Source organism: Rhinoraja longicauda, chromosome 6, assembly GCF_053455715.1.
Source record: "Rhinoraja longicauda isolate Sanriku21f chromosome 6, sRhiLon1.1, whole genome shotgun sequence".
Taxonomy (NCBI): Eukaryota; Metazoa; Chordata; class Chondrichthyes; order Rajiformes; family Arhynchobatidae; genus Rhinoraja; species Rhinoraja longicauda.
The window spans coordinates 71418120-71439050 of NC_135958.1; the positions used below are offsets into that span (position 1 = coordinate 71418120).

Consider the following 20931-nt stretch of genomic DNA (forward strand, 5'->3'; position numbering starts at 1 on the left):
GAAACCTGCACGAGATAGCCCAGCTGTTGGCAGTTGTGCAAGAAGAAACAGAAACAGAAAGTAAGATACCCCAGCAGAAGATGAGGTGCTGTTCCTTTAGTTAGGTTGCAAGCTAAAATAATGCTTGATCACTGTGCCTGTAAACTGCTGGTAACTGACATACTTAATTTCAGACCTAAACTCTCTCTTCCTGTACATCTAAATGAACTCATCTGTCGACCTTCAATTCCATTCCCCAACTCGCCGCAATCTTTTGTTTACTTGGTTTCCTCACGTTGGGAAAACGAAACTCAACAGCAAGGATAATAGAGCAGTTGCTCAACAGGGAGCTTTAGGGATCGTGTCCATTTCCCCAGCTTCTCTCAAAATTAAAATAAAACGATGGTGACTAAATAAATAAGAATTGTACGCAGTGACTTGAATAAATCACGTGGAGTATTATTCTGAACGCATCGCGTCCGGATAAAGTAGTTTGTAAAGCTGATGTTGGGACTGCTTTTGACGTTTTAAAAGTTGCTCGCAATTTGGAGACGGCCCCTCAGAGTGGCTGCGCCTTTCCGGGGAGCGATTGGTCAGAGCGGCTGCAGGAATATTTCTGATTGGCTGATGGCGGTGTGTATCAAGGGACGTTAGCCAATGGGAATCGGAGGGATCACGGGTACCGGGCAGATTGCGAGGGGCTGGAAGGGACATGTTTGCCGAAGAACCCAGGAGACAACTGCGTTACACTGAACGTAGACACAAAATGCTGGAGTAACTCTGCCCACTGGACCCCCACTTTAACACCAGGTAAGTGTCCAGGATATTTATTCACACGAAGTGCACAGTCACTTGGGTGAGTTTGTTTTTTGGGGAAAAAATAAGCGCACAAAACTTATAACGCACCTAATGTAATGGAAAGGAACTGCAGATGCTAGTTTGTACTGAAGATAATAGATACAAAATACATTGTCACCTCGGTTCTGTCTCTGTTGCAATGCTCTTGATCCTGATTTGGAAAATACATCAAGACTCAAGACTGATGGTGATGCTGCCCCAGCAATACTTTTCTGAAAAGATGCGACCTTATAAACGGATAAAAATATTGAAACCCTCACGGTTTATCTAGTTTCTTCGTGTTGTTGTTTGTATGATTGGAAAATACATTTGGTCATCAGTGGGTGTGTGAAAGGTAGTGTAAACCACTAATTTCTTACATGGTCCTGCTGGGAAAGGGTGAGGGAGGACAACGTGGGATGTATCCACATATGAAACTGGGAGGACATTAAGGAAATTGAAAACAATATTGCAGGAGTTTAAACAGGGTCACAACCCGCAGGCATTGCCACTTTCATTTCACTGCACATCGAGTATGTGTATGTGACAAATAAATTTGACTTGACTTGATACATTAATCCAGCTTTTAATGCAAATTGTTGAATCTGGGGTTTATTTCATTTATGCACCAAATAATTCTTGAAGTGGCATCAAATAAACAGGTGCTTGAGTGGAATTGTTCTGTAATCTGCTAATGAAACGTCCCTGCAACATGTTCAGGTATTTTCCCAAAGATAGACACAAAATGCTGGAGTAATTCAGCGGGACTGGCAGCATCTCTGGAGAAAAGGTGACGTTGCGGGTCGAGACCCTTCAAGTGATTTTCCAACACAGAAACCTAGGCAATTGTTCCGTTTTGTGTGGGATGAGGGAAGGCGAAATGGAATAATTGAACTAGATTTTCATACTCCTTCAAAATGCAATTCTTAGTAACATGAAGATAAACTTGGAAAAAAAATGTTTGTTCTTCTGGTTCTCAACAGCAATATGTATTTGTAAAATGGGCCAATGTAGAAGGTAGATACTTAGATCCAGATATCAAGAAAACATAAAACATAAATGTTTTATAGCATTAAGCCAGCCATCTTAGATTTGATTGCTGAACCAGCTTGTGTTTGGAGAATGAAGTGTTAATTGAGTACTGTAGGAAGGCAAGTGTAAATGAATAAGGGAAGTAACTATTTGTAATTTTTTTAAAGTTTCACTTTCGTTTTCTCGGCTCTAACTTGAATAATGTGAGAGCAATGATATTGGCCTGGATCGTGCATTGGGTTATCTGCACATATAGTGCCCTCCATAATGTTTGGGACAAAGATCCATCATTTATTTATTTGCCTCTGTACTCCACAATTTGAGATTTGTAATAGAAAAAATGACATATGATTAAAGTGCACATTGTCAGATTTTAATAAAGGCCATTTTTATACATTTTGGTTTGACCATGTAGAAATTACAGCAGTGTTGAGACATAGTCCCCCCATTTCAGGGCATCATAATGTTTGGGACACAGCAATGTCATGTAAATGAAAGTAGTCATGTTTAGTATTTTGTTGCATATCCTTTGCATGCAATGACTGCTTGAAGTCTGCGATTCATGGACATCACCAGTTTCTGGGTGTCTTCTCTGGTGATGGTCTGCCAGGCCTGTATTGCAGCCATCTTTAACTTATGCTTGTTTTGGGGGCTAGTCCCCTTCAGTTTTCTCTTCAGCATTTAAAAAGCATGCTCAATTGAGTTCAGATCGGGTGATTGACTTGGCCACTCAAGAACTGACCATTTTTTAGTTATGAAAAACTCCTTTGTTGCTTTAGCAATATGTTTGGGATCATCGTCTTTCTGTAGAATGAACCGCCGGCCAATGTGAGGCATTTGTTTGAACTTGAGCAGAAAGGATGTGTCTATACACTTCAGAATTCATTTTGCTACTACCATCAGCAGTTGTACCATCGGTGAAAATAAGTGAGCCAGTACCTTCAGCAGCCATAACACCCCCACCACCGTGTTTCACAGATAAGGTGGTATGCTTTGGATCTTCCTTCTCTCCTCCATACTTTGCTCTTGCCATCACTATGATATAAGTTAATCTTCGTCTCATCTGTCCACAAGACCTTTTTCCAGAACTGTGGTTGCTCTTTTAAGTACTTCTTGGCAAATTGTAACCTGGCCATCCTATTTTTGCAGCTAACAAGTGGTTTGTATCTTGCAGCTGCGGCTTGCCTGCAGTCCGTCTGTCTTTTGTGTTTTTTGTTGTTTTTGTCTGAATTGTAGTGTTAATATGATGTAGTGTTGTATGTTATGTTTGGGGGGGGGGGGGGGGGGGGGGAGGGAACGGGAACTGTAACATTCTCTCTCCCGAACGGAGACGTGACCTTTGTTCTGTGTCGTGTCTCCGTTCCCTTTGGGGCGGCCATGCACCTGGGACCACCTGGGTCTCTGGTTCGCAGAGCCCACGGCCCGGACTCACCACCTGCGGCGCTGGCTGCCTGCGGATGCTGCGGGAACGGCTGCGACTCGTCTCCGGAGGCTCCGGCGCGGGCCGCGTGGACGTCGGAAGCCCGCAGGCCCCTGGGTGGGGGCCGACATCGGGAGCTCCGGCAACGGCAGAGGCAGCGTGTTCGCCCGCCCCGAATCGCGGGGCTTGGGTCGGCCCGCCACGGACCTTTCACCGTCCGGCGCGGCCTGAAATAGGCCGTTGACCTTTCACCGCCCAGCGGGGGCTTCAATATCGGGAGCCCCGACCGCCCCAATGTGGCAACTCCAACAGCCTGACCGCGGGACAAGACGGCAGGGAAGAGAAAAAGACATTTTGGCCTTCCATCACAGTGAGGAGGGACTGGAGGAGACTCACTGTGATGGATGTTTCTTTTTGTTTGGTGTTAGTTGTGATTGTATGTGTTATTGCATTTTTATTGATTAATCTTATTGGTCTTATTGTTCAACTGCGGGTAATGTTTCATTTTACTACACATTTATGTGTATGTAACAAATAAACGACTATTGACTATTGACTATTGCAGTGTAGCCTCTGTATTTCTGTTCATGAAGTCTTCTGCGGACAGTGGTCATTGACAAATCCACACCTGATTCCTGAAGAGTGTTTCTGATCTGTCAGACAGGTGTTTGGGGTTTTTTCTTTATTACAGAGAGAATTCTTCTATCATCAGCTGTGGAGGTCTTCCTTTGCCTGCCAGTCCCTTTGCGATTAGTAAGCTCACCAGTGCTTTCTTTCTTCTTAATGATGTTCCAAACAGTTGATTTTGATAAGCCTAAGGTTTGGCTGAAGTCTCTAACAGTTTTATTATTGTTTCTCAGTCTCATAATGGTTTCTTTGACTTTCATTGGCACAACTTTGGTCCTCATGTTGATAAACAGCAATAAAAGTTTCCAAAGGTAATGGAAAGACTGGAGGAAAGATTAGATGCTGAGAGCTCTTTTATACCTGCATTAAGGAGGCATTTAAACACCTGAGCAATTACAAACACCTGTGAAGCCATGTGTCCCAAACATTATGGTGCCCTGAAATGAGGGGACTATGTACAAACACAGCTGTAATTTCTACATGGTGAAACCAAAATGTATACAAATACCCGTTAATAAAATCTGGCATTGTGAACTTTAACCACATGTGATTTTTTTCTATTACAAATCCCAAATTGTGGACTACAGATGCAAATACATAAATAATGTCCCAAACATTATGGAGGGCTTTGTATCTCTGCTCACATTACAAGTCCACACTTGCTTTACCTATGAAGATCCTTATTAATATGACTCTGTATTACAGAAGAACACAGCAGGATCTTGATCAGCTGACCAAGTTGGCTGAAGAATGGTTGATGGAGTTTAGTGCAGATAAGTGCGAGATGTTGCAGTTGGGAAGTCAAACCAGGGGAGGACATTCACAGTGAATGGTAGGGCCCTGGTGAGTGTTGTAGATGAGAGGGATCTAAGATTACTAGTACATAGTTCCTTGAAAGTGATGACACAGTTAGATAAGGAGATCAAGAAAGCTTTTGGTACATTAACCTTTACCAGTCATTGCACAGACGTTGGAATGTCATGTTACAGTTACCTATCCATCCATGTTTTCCAGAGATTCTGTCTGACCCACTGAGTTACTCATAAACTTTGTGATTTTAAAAAATATGTTAATCTGGTGGGATGTTGATCTGATGTAATGTATATTTCATTTGCAAGTTAATAACTATTAATAAGGGACGTACCTTTAGAGAGGAGATGAGGAGGAATTTATTTAACAAGAGGGTGGTGAATCTATGGATTTCTTTGCCACAGGAAGCTAAGAAGGCCAAGTCATTGGATATTTTAAAGGCAGAGATTGGCAGATTTTTGATTAGTTAGGGTGTCAAAGGTTATGTGGAGAAAACAGGAGAATGGCGTTGAGAGGGAAAGATAGGTCAGCCATGATTGAATGGTGGAGTAGACTTGCTGCTGGGCTGAATGGCCTAATTCTGCTCCCTTGACTTATGAACTTATGGGCGACATGGTGGCGCAATGGTTGAGTTGCTGCCTTACAGAGCTTACAGATCTGGGTTCGATCCCGACTACTGGTGCTGTCTGCATGGAGTTTGTACATTCTCCCGATGACCGCGTGGGTTTTCTCTGAGATCTTTGGTTTCCTCCCACACTGCAAAGACGTGGGTTAATTGACTTGGTATAAATGTAAATTGTCCTTAGTATGTGTAGGATAGTGTTAAAGTGTGGGGATCATTGGTCGGTACGGACTCGATGGGCCGAAGGGCCGGTTTCCACGCTGTATCTCTGAACTAAATTAAGTTAAACTAGGTTTACAAACTTTGAATAATTAGATATTATTTTGGTAAAAAGAACTTTGTAAAACTTTTTTAGATGCCGTATTGAGATGGAAGACTTTTCTGAGGTGCTTCTGGACCTACAGAAAACACCTCTATCGGACTCACTCGCTGATCACCCTTCTCTATCAGCACCAAGCACTTTGGAGCCTGCTTCAACTGCAGTGGAAATTGAAGACTCTGATTATGCTGCTGCATCTGAAACTGTAAGTGAACACATAATTCCTCAAGTGTCTACCACTTGCAGGCCATTAGCTACTTGAGAAACAGATTCAGTGTCTTGTTTGGTTAAAGGTAGCATTTAGGTTAAGGTTTATTGTTGTCACGTGTATTGAGGGACAGGGAAAAGTCTTGTTTTGCACGCTATTCAGTCAGATTACATAATCCTTCACATCAATCCAATCAAGTCAAACACAACTACAAAAGTTAGAGCAAAGGGGGAGATACAGAGTGCAGAATATAGTGCTCAGCATTGTAGCAGAACCAGTTCCATCAGCAAAGTGCAATGTGCACAATGGGATAGTGGTGAATCAGACAGTACGCTTCCCTACGGAAAGACCGTTCAAATGCCTGATAACAGAGGGGCTGAAGCTGTTCCTGAGTCTTGGTGGTGGTGCGTGTTTCCAAGCTTATTTTGCTCAATGTCTTACAGAAAAGCATCTGCCTTCCAGAACTCAGCAGCTCCAGGCTGTTCACTCTCACGGTCATGTTTTTATAGCAAAAGAGCAAGGTGAAATAGATAGACACAAAATGCTGGAGTAAGTCAGCAGGACAGGCAGCATCTCTGGATAGAAGGGATGGGTGACGTTTCAGAACAAGACCCTTCTTCAGACTGCAGCAAGTCTGGGTTAAAATGTGGTCATAGAGCTGGCGAGCAGGAGGAATCGCAGAGGGGGAGCAAGGGGAGCATTCAAAATGATGTTGGATGTCATACATGAAGGTAAGAAAAGTTGTCATCGAGCTAGTTCACTGAAGCCTCACTTTTATACAAATATGAATCACCACAGTTTATTATGTAAAAATAATATTCCGATGTATCATTAATCCTGGATGGCTGAATACAGTTGAAGAATATTATATAGGCTGAGAATTGTGTAACAGAACAGTCTCACAATACGCTTGACTCATTACACAGTGCAAACTGTGTAATATTAAGCAACATTAGGTTTAATCCCATGATAAAGTGATCAACTCAAAAGCAACTTTTGCCATTCTGATGGAAGCTCTCAAACGCTAACTCTGTTTCTCTATCACAGCTGCCCCCTGTATTTCAGACTATCTGCAACATTTTCTGTTTTTATTCAGTGGAGGCCAATTCTCTGAATGCATTCAAGAGAGAGCTAGATGGAGCTCTTAAGGATAGCGGAGTCAGGGGGTATGGGGAGAAGGCAGGAACGGGGTACTGATTGAGAATGATCAGCCATGATTACATTGAATGGCGGTGCTGGCTCAAAGGGCCAAATGGCCTCCTCCTGCACCTATTGTCTATTGTCTATTTATTCCAGAAAAAGTCTGGGCACTTTACAAAAAGGTGCAATCAGGCAAAACATGAATGTTGAGGAAATATCGGCAGTCCAAAAGTTCCGTTTGCTGTGAGTTGTGCAGTGACACGAATGCTACAATTCACTTTGATGGTTGTTTGCAAGAGAGCGCTAATACCCCGAAGGATGCCGTCTGTGTGGAGGTGCATGTTCTTTCTGTGTCCGCGTGGGTTTCTGCTGGATGCTCTGGTTTTCTCCTCCAACATCCCTAAGAAGACCTACAGATCAACTAGCTACTGTAATTTATCTCTGGCACAAATAATAGGTGGAAGGATCCAAAGGGGAGTTAGTGGAAACAAAAAAAACTACAGATGCTGGTTTATACCAAGATGGACACAAAGTGCTGGAGTAACTCAGCGGATCAGGCAGCATCTCTGGAGAAAAAGGATGGGTGATGTTTCCCTGAAGAAGGGTCCCGACCCAAAATGTCACCCACCCTTTTTCTCCACAGATTCTGCCTGACCCGCTGAGTTACTCCAGCACTTTGTGTCTATCCAAAGGGGAGTTGCCGGAGATGTGAAAGAGAATCAACTGCACAGCTACCTGGAAATAATAAGAAGAATGGGACTCATGGGATTGTACTGCTAAGAGCTTGCATGAACCCGATGGGCTGAAAAGCCTCTTTCATTGCAATTAAATTAAGTTATGCATTTGAATGAGGAGGGCTTGGCTCAATGCTGAGATCTCCCATCTGACATTCAACAGGCAGCTGTGGAATAGCCACATTTAGTGAAATGCTTGAACATTGACAATGTATTTCAGTAAGGGAGAGAAAAAAAAAAAGGGTGGAGAGAGTGAAGGTGAAAAATCTACTCTAGAATATAAGGGAAATGTAATTTATTTCCAAAGAGTGGTACGGTGGCGCAGCGGTAGAGTTGCTGCCTTACAGCGACAGAGACTCCGGTTCCATCCTGACTACAGGTGTTGTCTGTATGGAGTTTGTATGTTCTACCCGTGACCTCGGTGGGTTTTCCTCGGGTGCTCTGGTTTCCTCCCACACTCCAAAGATGAACAGCCGTATGGACTATTTGGCTTGGTAAAATTGTCATTTGTCCCTCAGTAGGAAGGAACTGCAGAGGCTGGTTTAAACCGAAGATAGACACAAAAAGCTGGAGTAACTCAGCGGGACAGGCGGCATCTCTGGAGAGAAGGAATGGGTGACGTCTTGACCCGAAACTTCACCCATTCCTTTTCTCCAGACGGTCCCACTGAGTTACTCCAGCTTTTTGTATCTGTAATTTGTCCTTAATGTGTAGGATGGTTGTTGTGTGTGGTGATCGCTTATCAGTGTGGACTCGGTGGGCTGAAGTGCCTGTTTCTGTATCTCTAAACTGAACAAAACTAAACTGAACTAAACAATAGGTTAAAACTGCTTGGAATGAAAATTGCATCAATGTATCATAGTTGCTGCTTTGTGGTGTGTACCATTTGTGGTTTATGCTGAGTAATTTTTTTAATCTGACTTCCAACACGGCACCTTGATCAATGAAGAGATCAAGGTACAGTCCGAAATACCATTGGGAGTCCCAGCAACAACTCCAGCAGATTCAGCTGCGCAGTGTTCCTTTAATCAGGATTTAATCTCCCTGGAGCCAGTGCCTGACATCATTGAAGATCTGGATGCGTGCGATATTTATATCGATATCACCAATGATCCTACATCTAACCCACATTCGATCATTGGCAATGTGTCAACTTCAGAAGAAATATCTTCTTCCGCCTTTCCGCAGAACTCGAAGGAAGAGCAATCTCATCTGCTAGAATTTAAAGAAAAGTGTAGCGAGGTATATTATTTTAATGATTTTTATTTTTTCTCATTGCTTGGAAATTTTGTGAGTATATCCATAGTAAATATGCAACTCGGAGAGGGTCTGTGTGAAAAAAAAAATCTCGAAGAGGAATTGCTGTCAACTCGGGTGGCCAAGGCAACATATGACAACACTCTGCAGGGGCATCTGGCAATTTGGAAGCTTCTGTGTTTGAGATTAAAAAAAGCCACAAAGTGCTGGAGCAACTCAGCGGGTCAGGCAGCATCTCTGGAAGGCGTGCAGGGAGGATTAACATCCAGCTACGTGATTTAGTGGAGTAGGAGGTGTCTGTCCTCAGAGAGGACGGTGTGAACAATGAGCTTTTGGGACACAGCAGCCGGTTTGTGCAAGGCGCAGTGCCACTGACTGCAGTGCGATATTGACCGAGTGATTACGTTGGGTGACATCAAATGACAGATTAATATTGATGAGATAAATAGGGGCAGCACAGTGGCATAGTTGCTGCCTTACAGTGCCAGAGACCCAGGTTTGATCCTGACTATGGGTGCTGTCTGTACGGAGTTTATACGCTCTCGCTGTGACCACGTGGGTTTTCACCGGGTGCTCCAGTTTCCTCCCACATTCCAAAGACGTGCAGGTTTGTAGGTTTAATTGTCTTCTGTAAATTGCCCCTAGGCTCTAGGATAGAACTAGTAAACTAGTGTGCAGGTGATTATTGGTCGGCACAGACTCGATGGGCAGAAGGGCTTGTTTCCATGCTGTATAACTAAACTATACTAAAAAACTGAAAATAGCACTTTCTTTGTCCTAGAAGTCTGAAGAAGGGTCTCGGCCCGAACGTCACCCATTCCTTCTCTCCAGAGGCATTGTTACTCTCGCTAACTACATTTTGCTCAGATGGGCACAAGTGATGTGCAGTGTATCGGTTCATGCCTGGAGACAGCACTTGCAGCCTTGATGGGGAACAAAACGGTTTAAGAACATTAAATAACAACCATACATGTTTTAACTATATTGTTTGTTTTCTTTCCTTTCACCTTGGCTTCTTGTTAGTTTAGTTTAGAGATACAGCACGGAAACAGACCCTTCAGCCCACCAAGTGCACGCTGGCCAGCGATCCCCGTACATTAGCACTATCCGAGACTCCAGAGTCTATCTACAATTCTTACTAAAGCCAATTAACCTACAACCTGCACATCTTTGGAGTGTGATGGAAACCGGAACACCTGGAGAAAACCCACGTGGTCATGGGGGGAATGTACAAACTCCGTACAGACAGCACCCGTAGTCAGGATCGAACCCGGGTCTCTGGTGCTGTAAGGCAGCTACTCTACCACTGCGACATTGTGTCGCCCCCTACATTACAATGGTCTGTGGTCTTGGAATGGTTGCTTATTAATTTGCTCAAATTGTTTATATTCTGATATTTCCAATATTTTGAGCTTCTAAATAGAAATAGCAAAATCTTATTTCCACCCACACCTCTCTTCTGTGTGCCCCAATTGGAATCATAACCATTTCTCCCTTCCCTGTCCACCGCTACTGCCCCTGGCATCACAACTCTCACTCTTCCATCCTTATCTCCCACCTTTTTGTCTTTTCATCTCTGGCGTGGTCCAACCATCTGCCCTCTCACCTGTATCCACCCATCACTCGCCAGACTTTGACCTGCTCTCACCTCTCTTCCAGCTTCCTCTCCCCCCCATCCTCACCCCAACCAGCTTCAAAGAAGGCTCCCGACCTGAAACATCGCCTATTTATGTTCTCCAGAGATGCTGCCTGACCCGCTGAGTTACACCGTTGTATCTGTTTAGTCATTATCTCTCACCTATATATCACAAGGTATCACAAAATGTTGGAGTAACTCAGCAGGTCAGGCAGCATCTAGGAGAGAGGGAATGGGTGACGTTTCGGGTCGACACCCTTCTTCAGACTGATGTCAGGGGGGTGAGACAAAGAAAGGATATAGGTGGAGACAGGAAGACAGTGGGAGAACTGGGAAGAGGGGGGGGGGGGAAGAGAGAGACAGAGGAACTATCTAAAGTTGGAGAAGTCAGTGTTCATACCGTTGGGCTGCAAGCTGCCCAAGCAAAATATGAGGTGCTGTTCCTCCAATTTCTGGTGGACCTCACTATGGCACTGGAGGAGGCCCATGACAGAAAGGTTAGACTGCTCCGTTGAAGTGCTCAGCCACTGGGAGATCAGGTTGGTTAAGGCGGACTGAGCGAAGGTGTTGAGCGAAACGATCGCCGAGACAAATACAATTTCTGACTTTTCCCTTGCATGAAGCACGTTGCTCATTTGTCCTTATTGGTTTTTTGGCAGAAGAATCGCAAAAAGAAGAACAAGAAAAACGCCTCGGTTCAGACTAAAGAGACCATTCAGAAGGAAACGTTGGATGAAAATTCATTAGAGCCCCATGCGTCCTGTCAGCCTGAGAATTCCACTGAAGGTGATGTTCAGATGTCTTAAAACCTGATTCACATACTGATTTTAAGTTAAAGGAATGCTTTATTTCATTGTTAGAACTAATACATTTATAAGTTCTGCTCCCAGAACTTATGCACTTTAGTTCATGTGATAGGAGCAGAATTTGACCATTCGGCCCGTCGAGTCTATTCTGCCATGCAATCATGGCTGATCTATCTTTCCCTATCAACCCCGTTCTCCTGCCTTTTCCCCAATAACCTTTGACACCCTTACGAACGAAGAATCTGTTAATCTCTGCTTTAAAAAATACCCAATTAACTCATAGTGGAAGAGTTTTTAATGTGACAAACATAAACAAACCATTGTTAGATGTTGAACTTGGGTCTCTTAAACCAAATTGACAGCAGCGTGGTGTTGGAGGTGTGGTCTTCTGCTTCTAATAATTGGGTCAAATTTCAGAAATATAGTCTGACGTACAACCGCTGCTTTCTTCTGTTTACAGTTGAGGATAAATGACTGTGATTTAACATTTTTCTAGGTCTGATCCAAGCTGACAGGGTGGTGTTATGGTTAACTACTGGATGAGTATGCAGAGCGATACACTACCCACCAATAGCTTTGTTCAATTTGCACAATGACTGCTGTGGAGTTTAGTTTAGAGATACACCATGGAAACAGGCTCTTCGGCCCACCAAATCCATGCCGATCATCTGTTCACAGTAGTTCAGTGTTATCCCACTTTCCCACATCGACATTTTCTCCAGAGGTGCTGCCTGACCCACCAAATTACTCCAGCATTTTATGTCTAACTTCAGACATTGTTGCTTTAAGAAATTATTGTCCCCCTTTAAGAGAGTTAATGCCTGTTCCGGCTGTTTTTGCGGGTGTAAACTCTAAAGCACTTGAAGAAAGATCAATGTATAGCAATCTACATCTGCTAGGCAGCTGAAGGGGGAGGGCTGGGCGTAGGAGCAATGTTGCCTGGGTCCCCAGTGAAAGATTATTTTTCAGTCTCCCCATTCCAGCAACAAATAGAACAGGAGACTCAAGGTACACTATATAATGGTGTTTGTACAAAAATAGACACAATATGCGGGTGTAACTCAGCGGGTCAGGCAGCATCCCTGGAGAACATGGAGGGGTGATGCTTCCTTGTGGTTGTGCATCAGGGGCCCTCAATTGTCACATAGTACTACCGGCGCCAAATTTATTTATTTTAAAATTCACGCTCGTTTTTCTTCCATATATGAAGCCCCATTTTCACATAATTCCATTTTTTTCCCCTCGCCTGACACACATGCCACTTTATTGTAAAATGCTGCAGAAAATGCTCAATGGGTCAGGCAGCATCTGCAGAGGTAGAAACTGTCGATGTTTCTAGAGAATAACCTTGCACCACAAATGGGACAATTTAGAAAATGGAGAATATAGAAACAAAGTGCTGCAGCTGCTGGTTAGTCTAGCCTAGTTTAGTTTGGTTTCTTGTCATTTTTTTTGCAGCATGCTAACCAGTCAGCGGAAAGACTATCCATGATTACAATCATGCCGTCCACAAAGTGTGTAGATACATGAAATAAAGTGAATAATGTTTAGTGCAAAGGATAGCCCAAAGGTCTTCAATTAGGTAGATAGTAGCTCAAGACTCCTCTCTACTTGTTGGTAAGATGGTTCAGTTGCACAATTCTGATGGTTCAATGCACAAAGTGCTGGAGTAACTCAGCCGTGCCAGGCAGCGTCTCTGGAGAACATGGATAGAAACAGGCTGGTTTAAATTGCAGAGAAGGCCAAGCTGTAGAGAGACCTAAAGGCATGCCTGGTAAGATCAAAAAGATCAGGTGGCGCAGAAGACTTACTAACGCCACCTTATCTCTCTGAGAGAGTTGTAAAATGGAGGAAGAAGGGAAACAATATCTGCAGGAACTGTGATATCGAGAAGACTGTAGTTGCTGGAAGTTTGAAGTGCGTGAAAATGCTGGGAAAGCTTTTCTGTCCTGCCATTTCTGATGTAACTCAATGTTTTTCTCTCCCCATGGATGCTGGTGGGCTTTCTCAGCATTCTCCTTGAATTGAATTGAATAAATTTTACTTGCCAAGTATGTATACATACAAGGATTTTGCCTTGGGACTTTGCTCGCATGTAACAACACGATGTACAGTAGACAATTAAAAATAAAACATTATAATTTAAGCATGTGAAGAATGAAATGAAATACCAGAGCAAAAAGAGGCCGCAGACTATTGGCTGTTTAGAGCTACTGCTCGTGGGGAAAAAAGCTGTTTTTATGTCTGGCTGTGGCTGCTTTGACAGTCCGGAGTCACTTTCCAAAGGGAAATGCTTCAAAGAGCTTATGGCCAGGGTGAGAGGGGTCAGAGATGATCTTGCCCGCTCGCTTCCTGGCCCTTGCAGTGTACAGTTTGTCGATGGGGGGAAGGTTGCAGCCTTCGTGGTCCACTCTGTGTAGTTGAAAGCCAGCCAGCCGCAGCGCATTGTCCGGGGTCGACTCACACAGCCAGGTCCTGGTGAAGCACAGGGCAGCTGCACGACAGAAGTCCTTGCTTGTTTGGCACAGGAGTTGCAGTTCGTCCACTTTGTTGTTGAGAGAACGTATATTTGCAAGAAATATATTTGGGAGCGCTGTGCGTAATCCTCGTCGCCGGAGTCGGGCGAGTGCTCCAGAGCGCTCACCCCGGGTCCTCCTCCATCTCAAGACCTTGAACGCAGCCCTGCCGACAAGAATGTCAATAGACAATAGGTGCAGAAGTAGGCCATTCGGCCCTTCGAGCCAGCACCACCATTCAATGTGATCATGGCTGATCATTCACAATCAGTACCCCGTTCCTGCCTTCTCCCCCATGTCCAAACAATCCAGCGAGTGAGAGAAATCCGGAGCAATGTTTGGAGGTGCCGGATATCAGATGTTAATGAGTACCTCTCTCATGAAAGTAATCTTAGTGGGATTTTCACAGACGACATAAACGAACAAACACAGACTAAACGGCCCGGAGCAGTACACCGTGGCAGCCATCGTTGGCGCCATTTTAACAGAGAGGCGTTCATTTCATATCTCCAGTAACCAGTGAGTTCTACACTTTGCACTTCGAACAGTTTGTCGAACTGGACTAAATATTGGGTTAAATAGTAATGTGCTCAGTTGAAATTCCCAATATAAGAGACTTTAACAAAGAACGGACACATGCAAATTCTTTCAAAGTGCAATTTTTTCACGTGTAAATCAGTCCAGTTTTGTACGTATTGGTGTTTTATCTAAAGGAGTATTGTTTTTTAATGAGTCTTCAAATATTCTGTTCCAAGCTTATGTTATGAAGCTTGTATTCTGCAGATACTAACAAAATGTCGCTGGTTGTCGGTGATCCAGAGGTCACCGCAGAAGAAAAACAGGGAGCATCTGATAAAAATCAGAATCTGGAGGGTGTGCAGGATGATTCCAAAGAAGCAACTTCTTCCTTGGATAGCTCCACAGCAAGTGGCAAGGACCTCAAAAGTACACCAGAGGTATAGTTGTGTTGAATCATAGTTGGTTACAGCATGGAAATGGGCCTCTCGGCCCAACTTGCCCACACCGGCCAACATGTCCCAGCTACACTAATCCTGCCTACCTATGGCCCTATAGCTCACCAAGTCCACTCCGACCATCGATCACCCGTTCACACTAGTTCTATGTTATGCCACTTTCTCATCCATACACTTATTTATTAGGAGCAATTTACAGAGGTCAATTAACCTACAAAGCTGCATGTCCTTCGGATGTGGGATAAAACTGGAGCACCCAGAGGAAATCCACAGGGAGAATGTGAAAACTCCATGCAGACAGCACCCGACGTCGGGATCTGGCACTGTGAGGCAGCAACTCTACCAGCTGCGCCACGCAATACTGCAATAGTTTGTCCTTGTGCTGTAGGTTTACAGCTCACAGAGAAACAATGGATGAACAAAAGTCCATTTATGCAGCAATTATCTAACTAACAAGTGGGAAAGGAAAATTTTCGTAGGGAAAATTAGCACCAGAACATTTCTGACTGTAGCTTGTGGGAATTACAATTTACAAATTAATAGTTATTAAACCTATTAAGCTCTAGTAAAATATGAAAGAATAAATATTGAAAGAATAAATTGTAAATGAGCCTCAATTTTTCACAATTCTTTTGGCATTGAAATAACTCATTCTTCTTGCCTTTAAATTTATAAACAAAAAGAAAAGAAAAAGGAAGAGTCAAAGTGAACAAACAATTTCTCCAAAGAAATTTAAATTGCCACCCGTTGCTGAAGTGAAGTTTGTGTCAAAGTCTGATGTCCCAGATAAGGCGCGGGACCTAAACGTGGCATCAACGTCTCTGTGCCATAACGTGGATTCTGACTATCCAAGGGAAGAGAGAGAAATAAAATATCAGCCAGAAATGGATCTCAAGGCCAGAGCTACTGGTGTTTCAAAGAGCAATATTGGTAAGAGAGAAGATACAACCAAACAGACACCTACTGAAGATCAGTCTACTACCACTTACAAAACAGCCAGAAGTGATACAGCAAGACAAAATCACAAAGCCACCCGAAGAAAGGTAACCGAGCAGAGAAAGACATTAGATTTGGGGCAGTTAACCATCTTGAGTTTCACAATTTCTTCAATTGCCACTTTTTAAATTAACATACCAAGGTGTCAGGGGTTATGGGGAGAAGGCAGGAGAATGGGGTTGAGAAGGAAAGAAAGAGCAGCCATGAATGAATGCCGGAGTAGACTTGATGGGCCGAATGTCCTAATTCTGCTCCTAGAACTTATGAACTTAAATAAATCAGATTCATTCCCAAGGTTGAATGGACTAAGGTTGAATAACCTTGGACTATTGGTATTTTATTCTCTATCACTTGTGTGAAATATGCACAATATGCCAAAAATATATAATTTAATCAAATCTCTTGGAAAATTATTCAACACTGTTCTTTATAAAAACAGATTTATTGATTATTCTGAATTAGAAGTTAGGTATAACCAATTATGTGAAATAAGCCCAGAGTGAATTGATAAGTGTTGTTTTACCCAAAGTATTTTGCTGAAGATCTTTTCCTATCTATAAATGGGACATTAATAGATAATAAATATGCTGTGACAATAATGTCAAGTAAGCTATTATGTCAATTAAAGCACTTTAAAGTCTGAATTTCTTCCAGGAAATCTAGCACATACTTTGTAATAATATAGTAAACTAGTATAACTTCGTTGTGAAGTACAAATAATGTAAAGCGTCGATTGACGAGTTCATTATGTTGTTAATGCGATTTATCTCTGAACCGTGATATGACCAAACAAATGATTATGGATATTATTTTCTAGGGTGAAAGCAAATCCAATGATGACAATGCAAAAGTTTCAGAAGCAACCCAAACAAACCAAGATATGCCACAATCAAGTAATCAGAAGTGAGTTTAGTATTTTCGTGAAATGCCTTTTAAAGTTAGAATAAGCAACATTGCCATTGTGTTAATCTTCAGCAAAAGATGTTTTACTGCAGGAAATAAAATGATTTGCAAAAAAATCTTGTTATGACTTTAGCAAAAGGAGAAACCCAGTCTTTGATTTTATAATTGAGAAAAGCTACGTAAATTACTGTGTCAATTTGGTCTCTCCTCCCCAAGGATATGAAGTGAGTAGGAAGACAATGTTGTCAGGATGCTTTTAGAAATTTCCTTCATTCCTCCGACTGACAAATGAGGTCAGTTGAACTAGGAATCTTATTCAGCACAAACATTGTGGGCTGAAGGGTCCATTCCTGTGCTGTACTGTGATCGATCCTTTCGTCCAATTCTGTAGTACCCTTCCTGAGCTTTTCCAATGCCCTGCACTCCACTTCCAGCTCTTATGTTCCTGATCATGTCTGAGTTATTCATTCCGGCTCATATTATCCTTGACCTTCACTGTGGGTCACAACATGCCGTCTTTAGCCACTCCATTTCTTGGATCTTCCTTGGTCGATCTGCCCTTGTATGTGCAGTTGTGATTCCTGCACTATTTCCTGCCGCTTGTCCCATTCTCGTCTCCTGCTGATCATCCTAGAACCTTGCTCCATTCCACTCCTTGTTGCCTCATTACCTTTCCATTGACTTGCTCTGCGAGTCCACACAATGTCTTTTTTCTCTTTTTGGATGAACTTTTGAGGATGACACAAGTTGTAATGGCAGTTTCTATACCATCTCGAAATCCCACTTCGATAGCCATTACTTCTCGGGGATGAAATGTAGTTATAGCTTACGCACACGTCGCACACTGATATGACAAAACGAATCTTCCAAACTCCTTTTCTTCATTAATTGGTTTTATTAAAGTAGCACAAATCATAGAGTAATTCATCAGTTTCCGTACTTTATCAACTGTTTCTTCTTCAAACAATATCTAGAAATTCTTGCAGTTATTACCGTATGGTTCTTTCAAATATAGCTGGTGCAAGCGCATGGTACGAGCGCGTGTGGCAAAGAACTGTATGCTCACCATCCTCCGAGTCTAAACTGACCCACAACCTCTGTCGACACACTAGCCTCCTCCCATCTAGACACTCCCAATTACGCATTGTCACACCCACAAGCAGGCAAAAAGACATAAACTAGAAATATTAAAACACAACCATAACACAATGACAATAACTGAATTAAGCATAAATGGCTCCTACACATCGGGAGCTCGCAGGTCCCTGGCTGGCGACCGGCTTTTGGGAGCTCCAGCCGTAGCAGCTTCGACCGCCCCGAAGCGCGAGGTACGATCGACCCGCCCGCAGGCCCTTCATCGCCCTGCGTGGCTCGGCCGCAGCACTTTACATCGCCCGGTGGGGGCTCAGGACTTTCATCGGCCGGCTCGGCTCGGCTCGGCCCTGAGACTTTCCATCGCCCGGTGGGGGCTTCAAAAGGTTGGGAGCCTCGATCACCTCGTGGCACCACGGGAGAAGAATGAGGAGGAGATAAGACTTTGCCTTCCATCACAGTGAGGGTATGCCTAGAGCAATCACTGTGATGGCTGTTTTGTGTAAAAAATTATATCTGTGTGTCTTGTGCTTTTTAATGTCTACTGCCGGACCCTGACGTGAGAGGACGCTGGCGTTGAGTATTCGCCGCTTTTCCGTCAGGATAGTTTGTCTGTTTGTTTCTATGTTAATTGTTTTTGTAAAGCGCTTTGAGCATGTGATAAGGCGCTATATAAAATAAATGGATTATTATTATTATTATAAGTAATGCAACATAGATTAACTGTGGAAAATGTACTTTATTTTGGACCTTGGACTTTTGCCAACAATTATGGTTCAGATGGAACAGTAAAAAGACATTGTGTGGACTCATCTTGCGCTAACTTGTAGCATCCCATCTTAGGATTCAGGAAATGCATTGAAATTATATCATGGGTCCTGGTGATATTTTTCTTCCAATCAACATTATAAAATCAGACGTGGTTATTATTAGACTGTTATTTATGGGAACTCGATATTTATCGATTAGCTGCGTATATTGAAGCAATGGTCACATTTTGAAAATACTCATTTTCCTTGTAAAGCATCTTGAGAGATTCTGAAAGGCACATGAAATATGTTGCAAAAATGCAAGCTTTTTGGGGTCCTTTTCCCACAGACCAACAATTTATTTTATTCAGAAGATAGACACACAATGCTGGAGTAACTCAGCGGGTCGGGCAGCATTTCTGGAGAAAAGGAATAGGTGATGTTTCGGGTTGAAACCTTTCTTCCTTTTCCTCTAGAGATGCTGCTTGATCTGCCGAGTTACTCCAGCATTTTGTGTCTATCTTTGGTGTGAACCAGCATCTGCAGTTCCCTCCCACACAAATTGTTTTATTTAACTTTTCTAACTTAAAAATGAAGTAAGAAGGGATTCCACTGGAAATTTGTTTTTTTTTAACTTTGCTCGGATAACTGAAAGTGGAACTACTGTCAATCTGATTTTTTTTTTCGAGATCAACATAAGCAGTTCGATTCACCATTTAAGCCTGGGCCTCTCAAATAAAACTCAAAGGGTTGAAAAGACAATGTTATAAACAATTGGGGTTGATGCTGCCTGACCTGCCGAGTTACTCCAGCATTTTGTGATACCTTCATATTATTCCTGTAATCATGAACTTTGTGAACAATGTTTTTTTGAATCTCATTTAGTAAATTAATTAAAATGCCAATAAAACAACATAATGTCAGTCATTTCTGGTTGAATTGTGTTTCTGCTAATAAGGGTAACTAACTGGGAGAGTTTTCATGCTCATTTATTAATGTTACATAATCTCCAGCAGCATTATTAGTAAGTAGGCAGCAGTTTGGTGTCATTATCATCAATCTCTGACAATGGTTTGCTCTTATTAGTTTAGTGTAGTTCAGAAATACAGTGTGGAAACGGGCCATCCGGCTGACCGAGTCTTCGCCGACTAACGATCACCCCTACACTAGTTCTGTTATCCCAGTTTCATATACAGGGGGGAATTTCTAGAAGCCAATTGACTGACAAACCTGCATGTCCTTGGAATGTGGGAGGAAACTGGAGCACCTGGAGAAAACCCACGCGGTCACAGGGAGAAGGTGCAAACTCCGTGCAAGCAGCACCCTGGATCAGTCAGGATCAAACCCGGGTCTCTGGCGTTGTAAGGGAGCAACTCCACCGCTGTGCAGAGCCGAATAAACTAGTCTTAGTGGGAAAAGGGCTCTCAAATGCCTATGGTCATAGTCTGCTGAAACAAACCACTGAATTTGCCTTCATTTTTTAATGGACATATTATTTTTTGTTTCTTTATTACAGCCAATCAACAGTCCGGCTAATTCCAGTTGCACCATACACGTTTGCTGTTCATAGCCATGTTATAATTCCAAAGGAAGTTTCGTTTAACCCAAAAAAGGACAAAGTGTTTATACAATTTGTGGATGGATTCAAAATGCCTGAAGTTATTTCCATCGGGTAAGGTGAAACATAAATGTGTGCACAGTGCATTTGGCGATGTACTAGCTTACTGGACTGAAGGCTATGTTGGACAGACTAGTTTATCTAAGAAAGAGAAAAGCATACCGTGCGGTCTTAAGAAAAATAATATGTGATAAAATATTCCCCGGGGTTCGTTTACTCGCCAATATAATATACACCTCTCCTCAACTGTTGTCTAAGCTTTAGTTAATAGACATTTGTTTTACCAAGTAGTGGTAAATCACTGCCAGCAAAAATAAATTTCATTTGTTAGTAAGTAAATTGCAATAGACTTTGGTCAAATGATAAGCACCTAAAAATTTCCGAGCATGAAAGTTAGAGTCATAGAGCACGATAGTACGGAAACAGGCCCTTCAGCCCAACAGCCCAAGATGCCCCAGCAACCCGTGTTTGGCCCATTTCTCTAAACTTTTCCTATCCATGGACCTGTCTAATGTTAGTTGAAGAAGCGTTCTGCATGGAAATGGGGAGAGAGTCCGGAATGCCAATTACGGGCAAGGGTGGGGGTTCACTCTTAATAGTGTGGAGGGGAAAGCTGGAGAGAGTGTGGAGAGAAGATCCTAGGTAGGACAGTGAGA

The 20931-nt window shown here is 42.9% G+C and overlaps 1 protein-coding gene across 6 annotated transcripts in view; it reads left to right on the plus strand.

Annotated features, from left to right (window-relative positions):
• Nucleotides 1-681: 681 nt before the first annotated feature.
• LOC144594591 (E3 ubiquitin-protein ligase rnf213-alpha-like) overlaps nt 682-20931 on the plus strand; it is a 141337-nt gene continuing 121087 nt past the window's right edge. For 3 of the 6 annotated variants that reach the window (XM_078401331.1, XM_078401326.1, XM_078401328.1), the window contains exons 1-7: nt 682-789; nt 5683-5851; nt 11281-11407; nt 14727-14899; nt 15601-15960; nt 16731-16816; nt 20174-20329. In XM_078401331.1, the coding sequence (XP_078257457.1) occupies nt 5696-5851; nt 11281-11407; nt 14727-14899; nt 15601-15960; nt 16731-16816; nt 20174-20329 (1058 nt within the window). In that variant the 5' untranslated portion in view covers nt 682-789; nt 5683-5695. The other 3 variants (XM_078401329.1, XM_078401327.1, XM_078401332.1) reach the window with 3 other exon arrangements.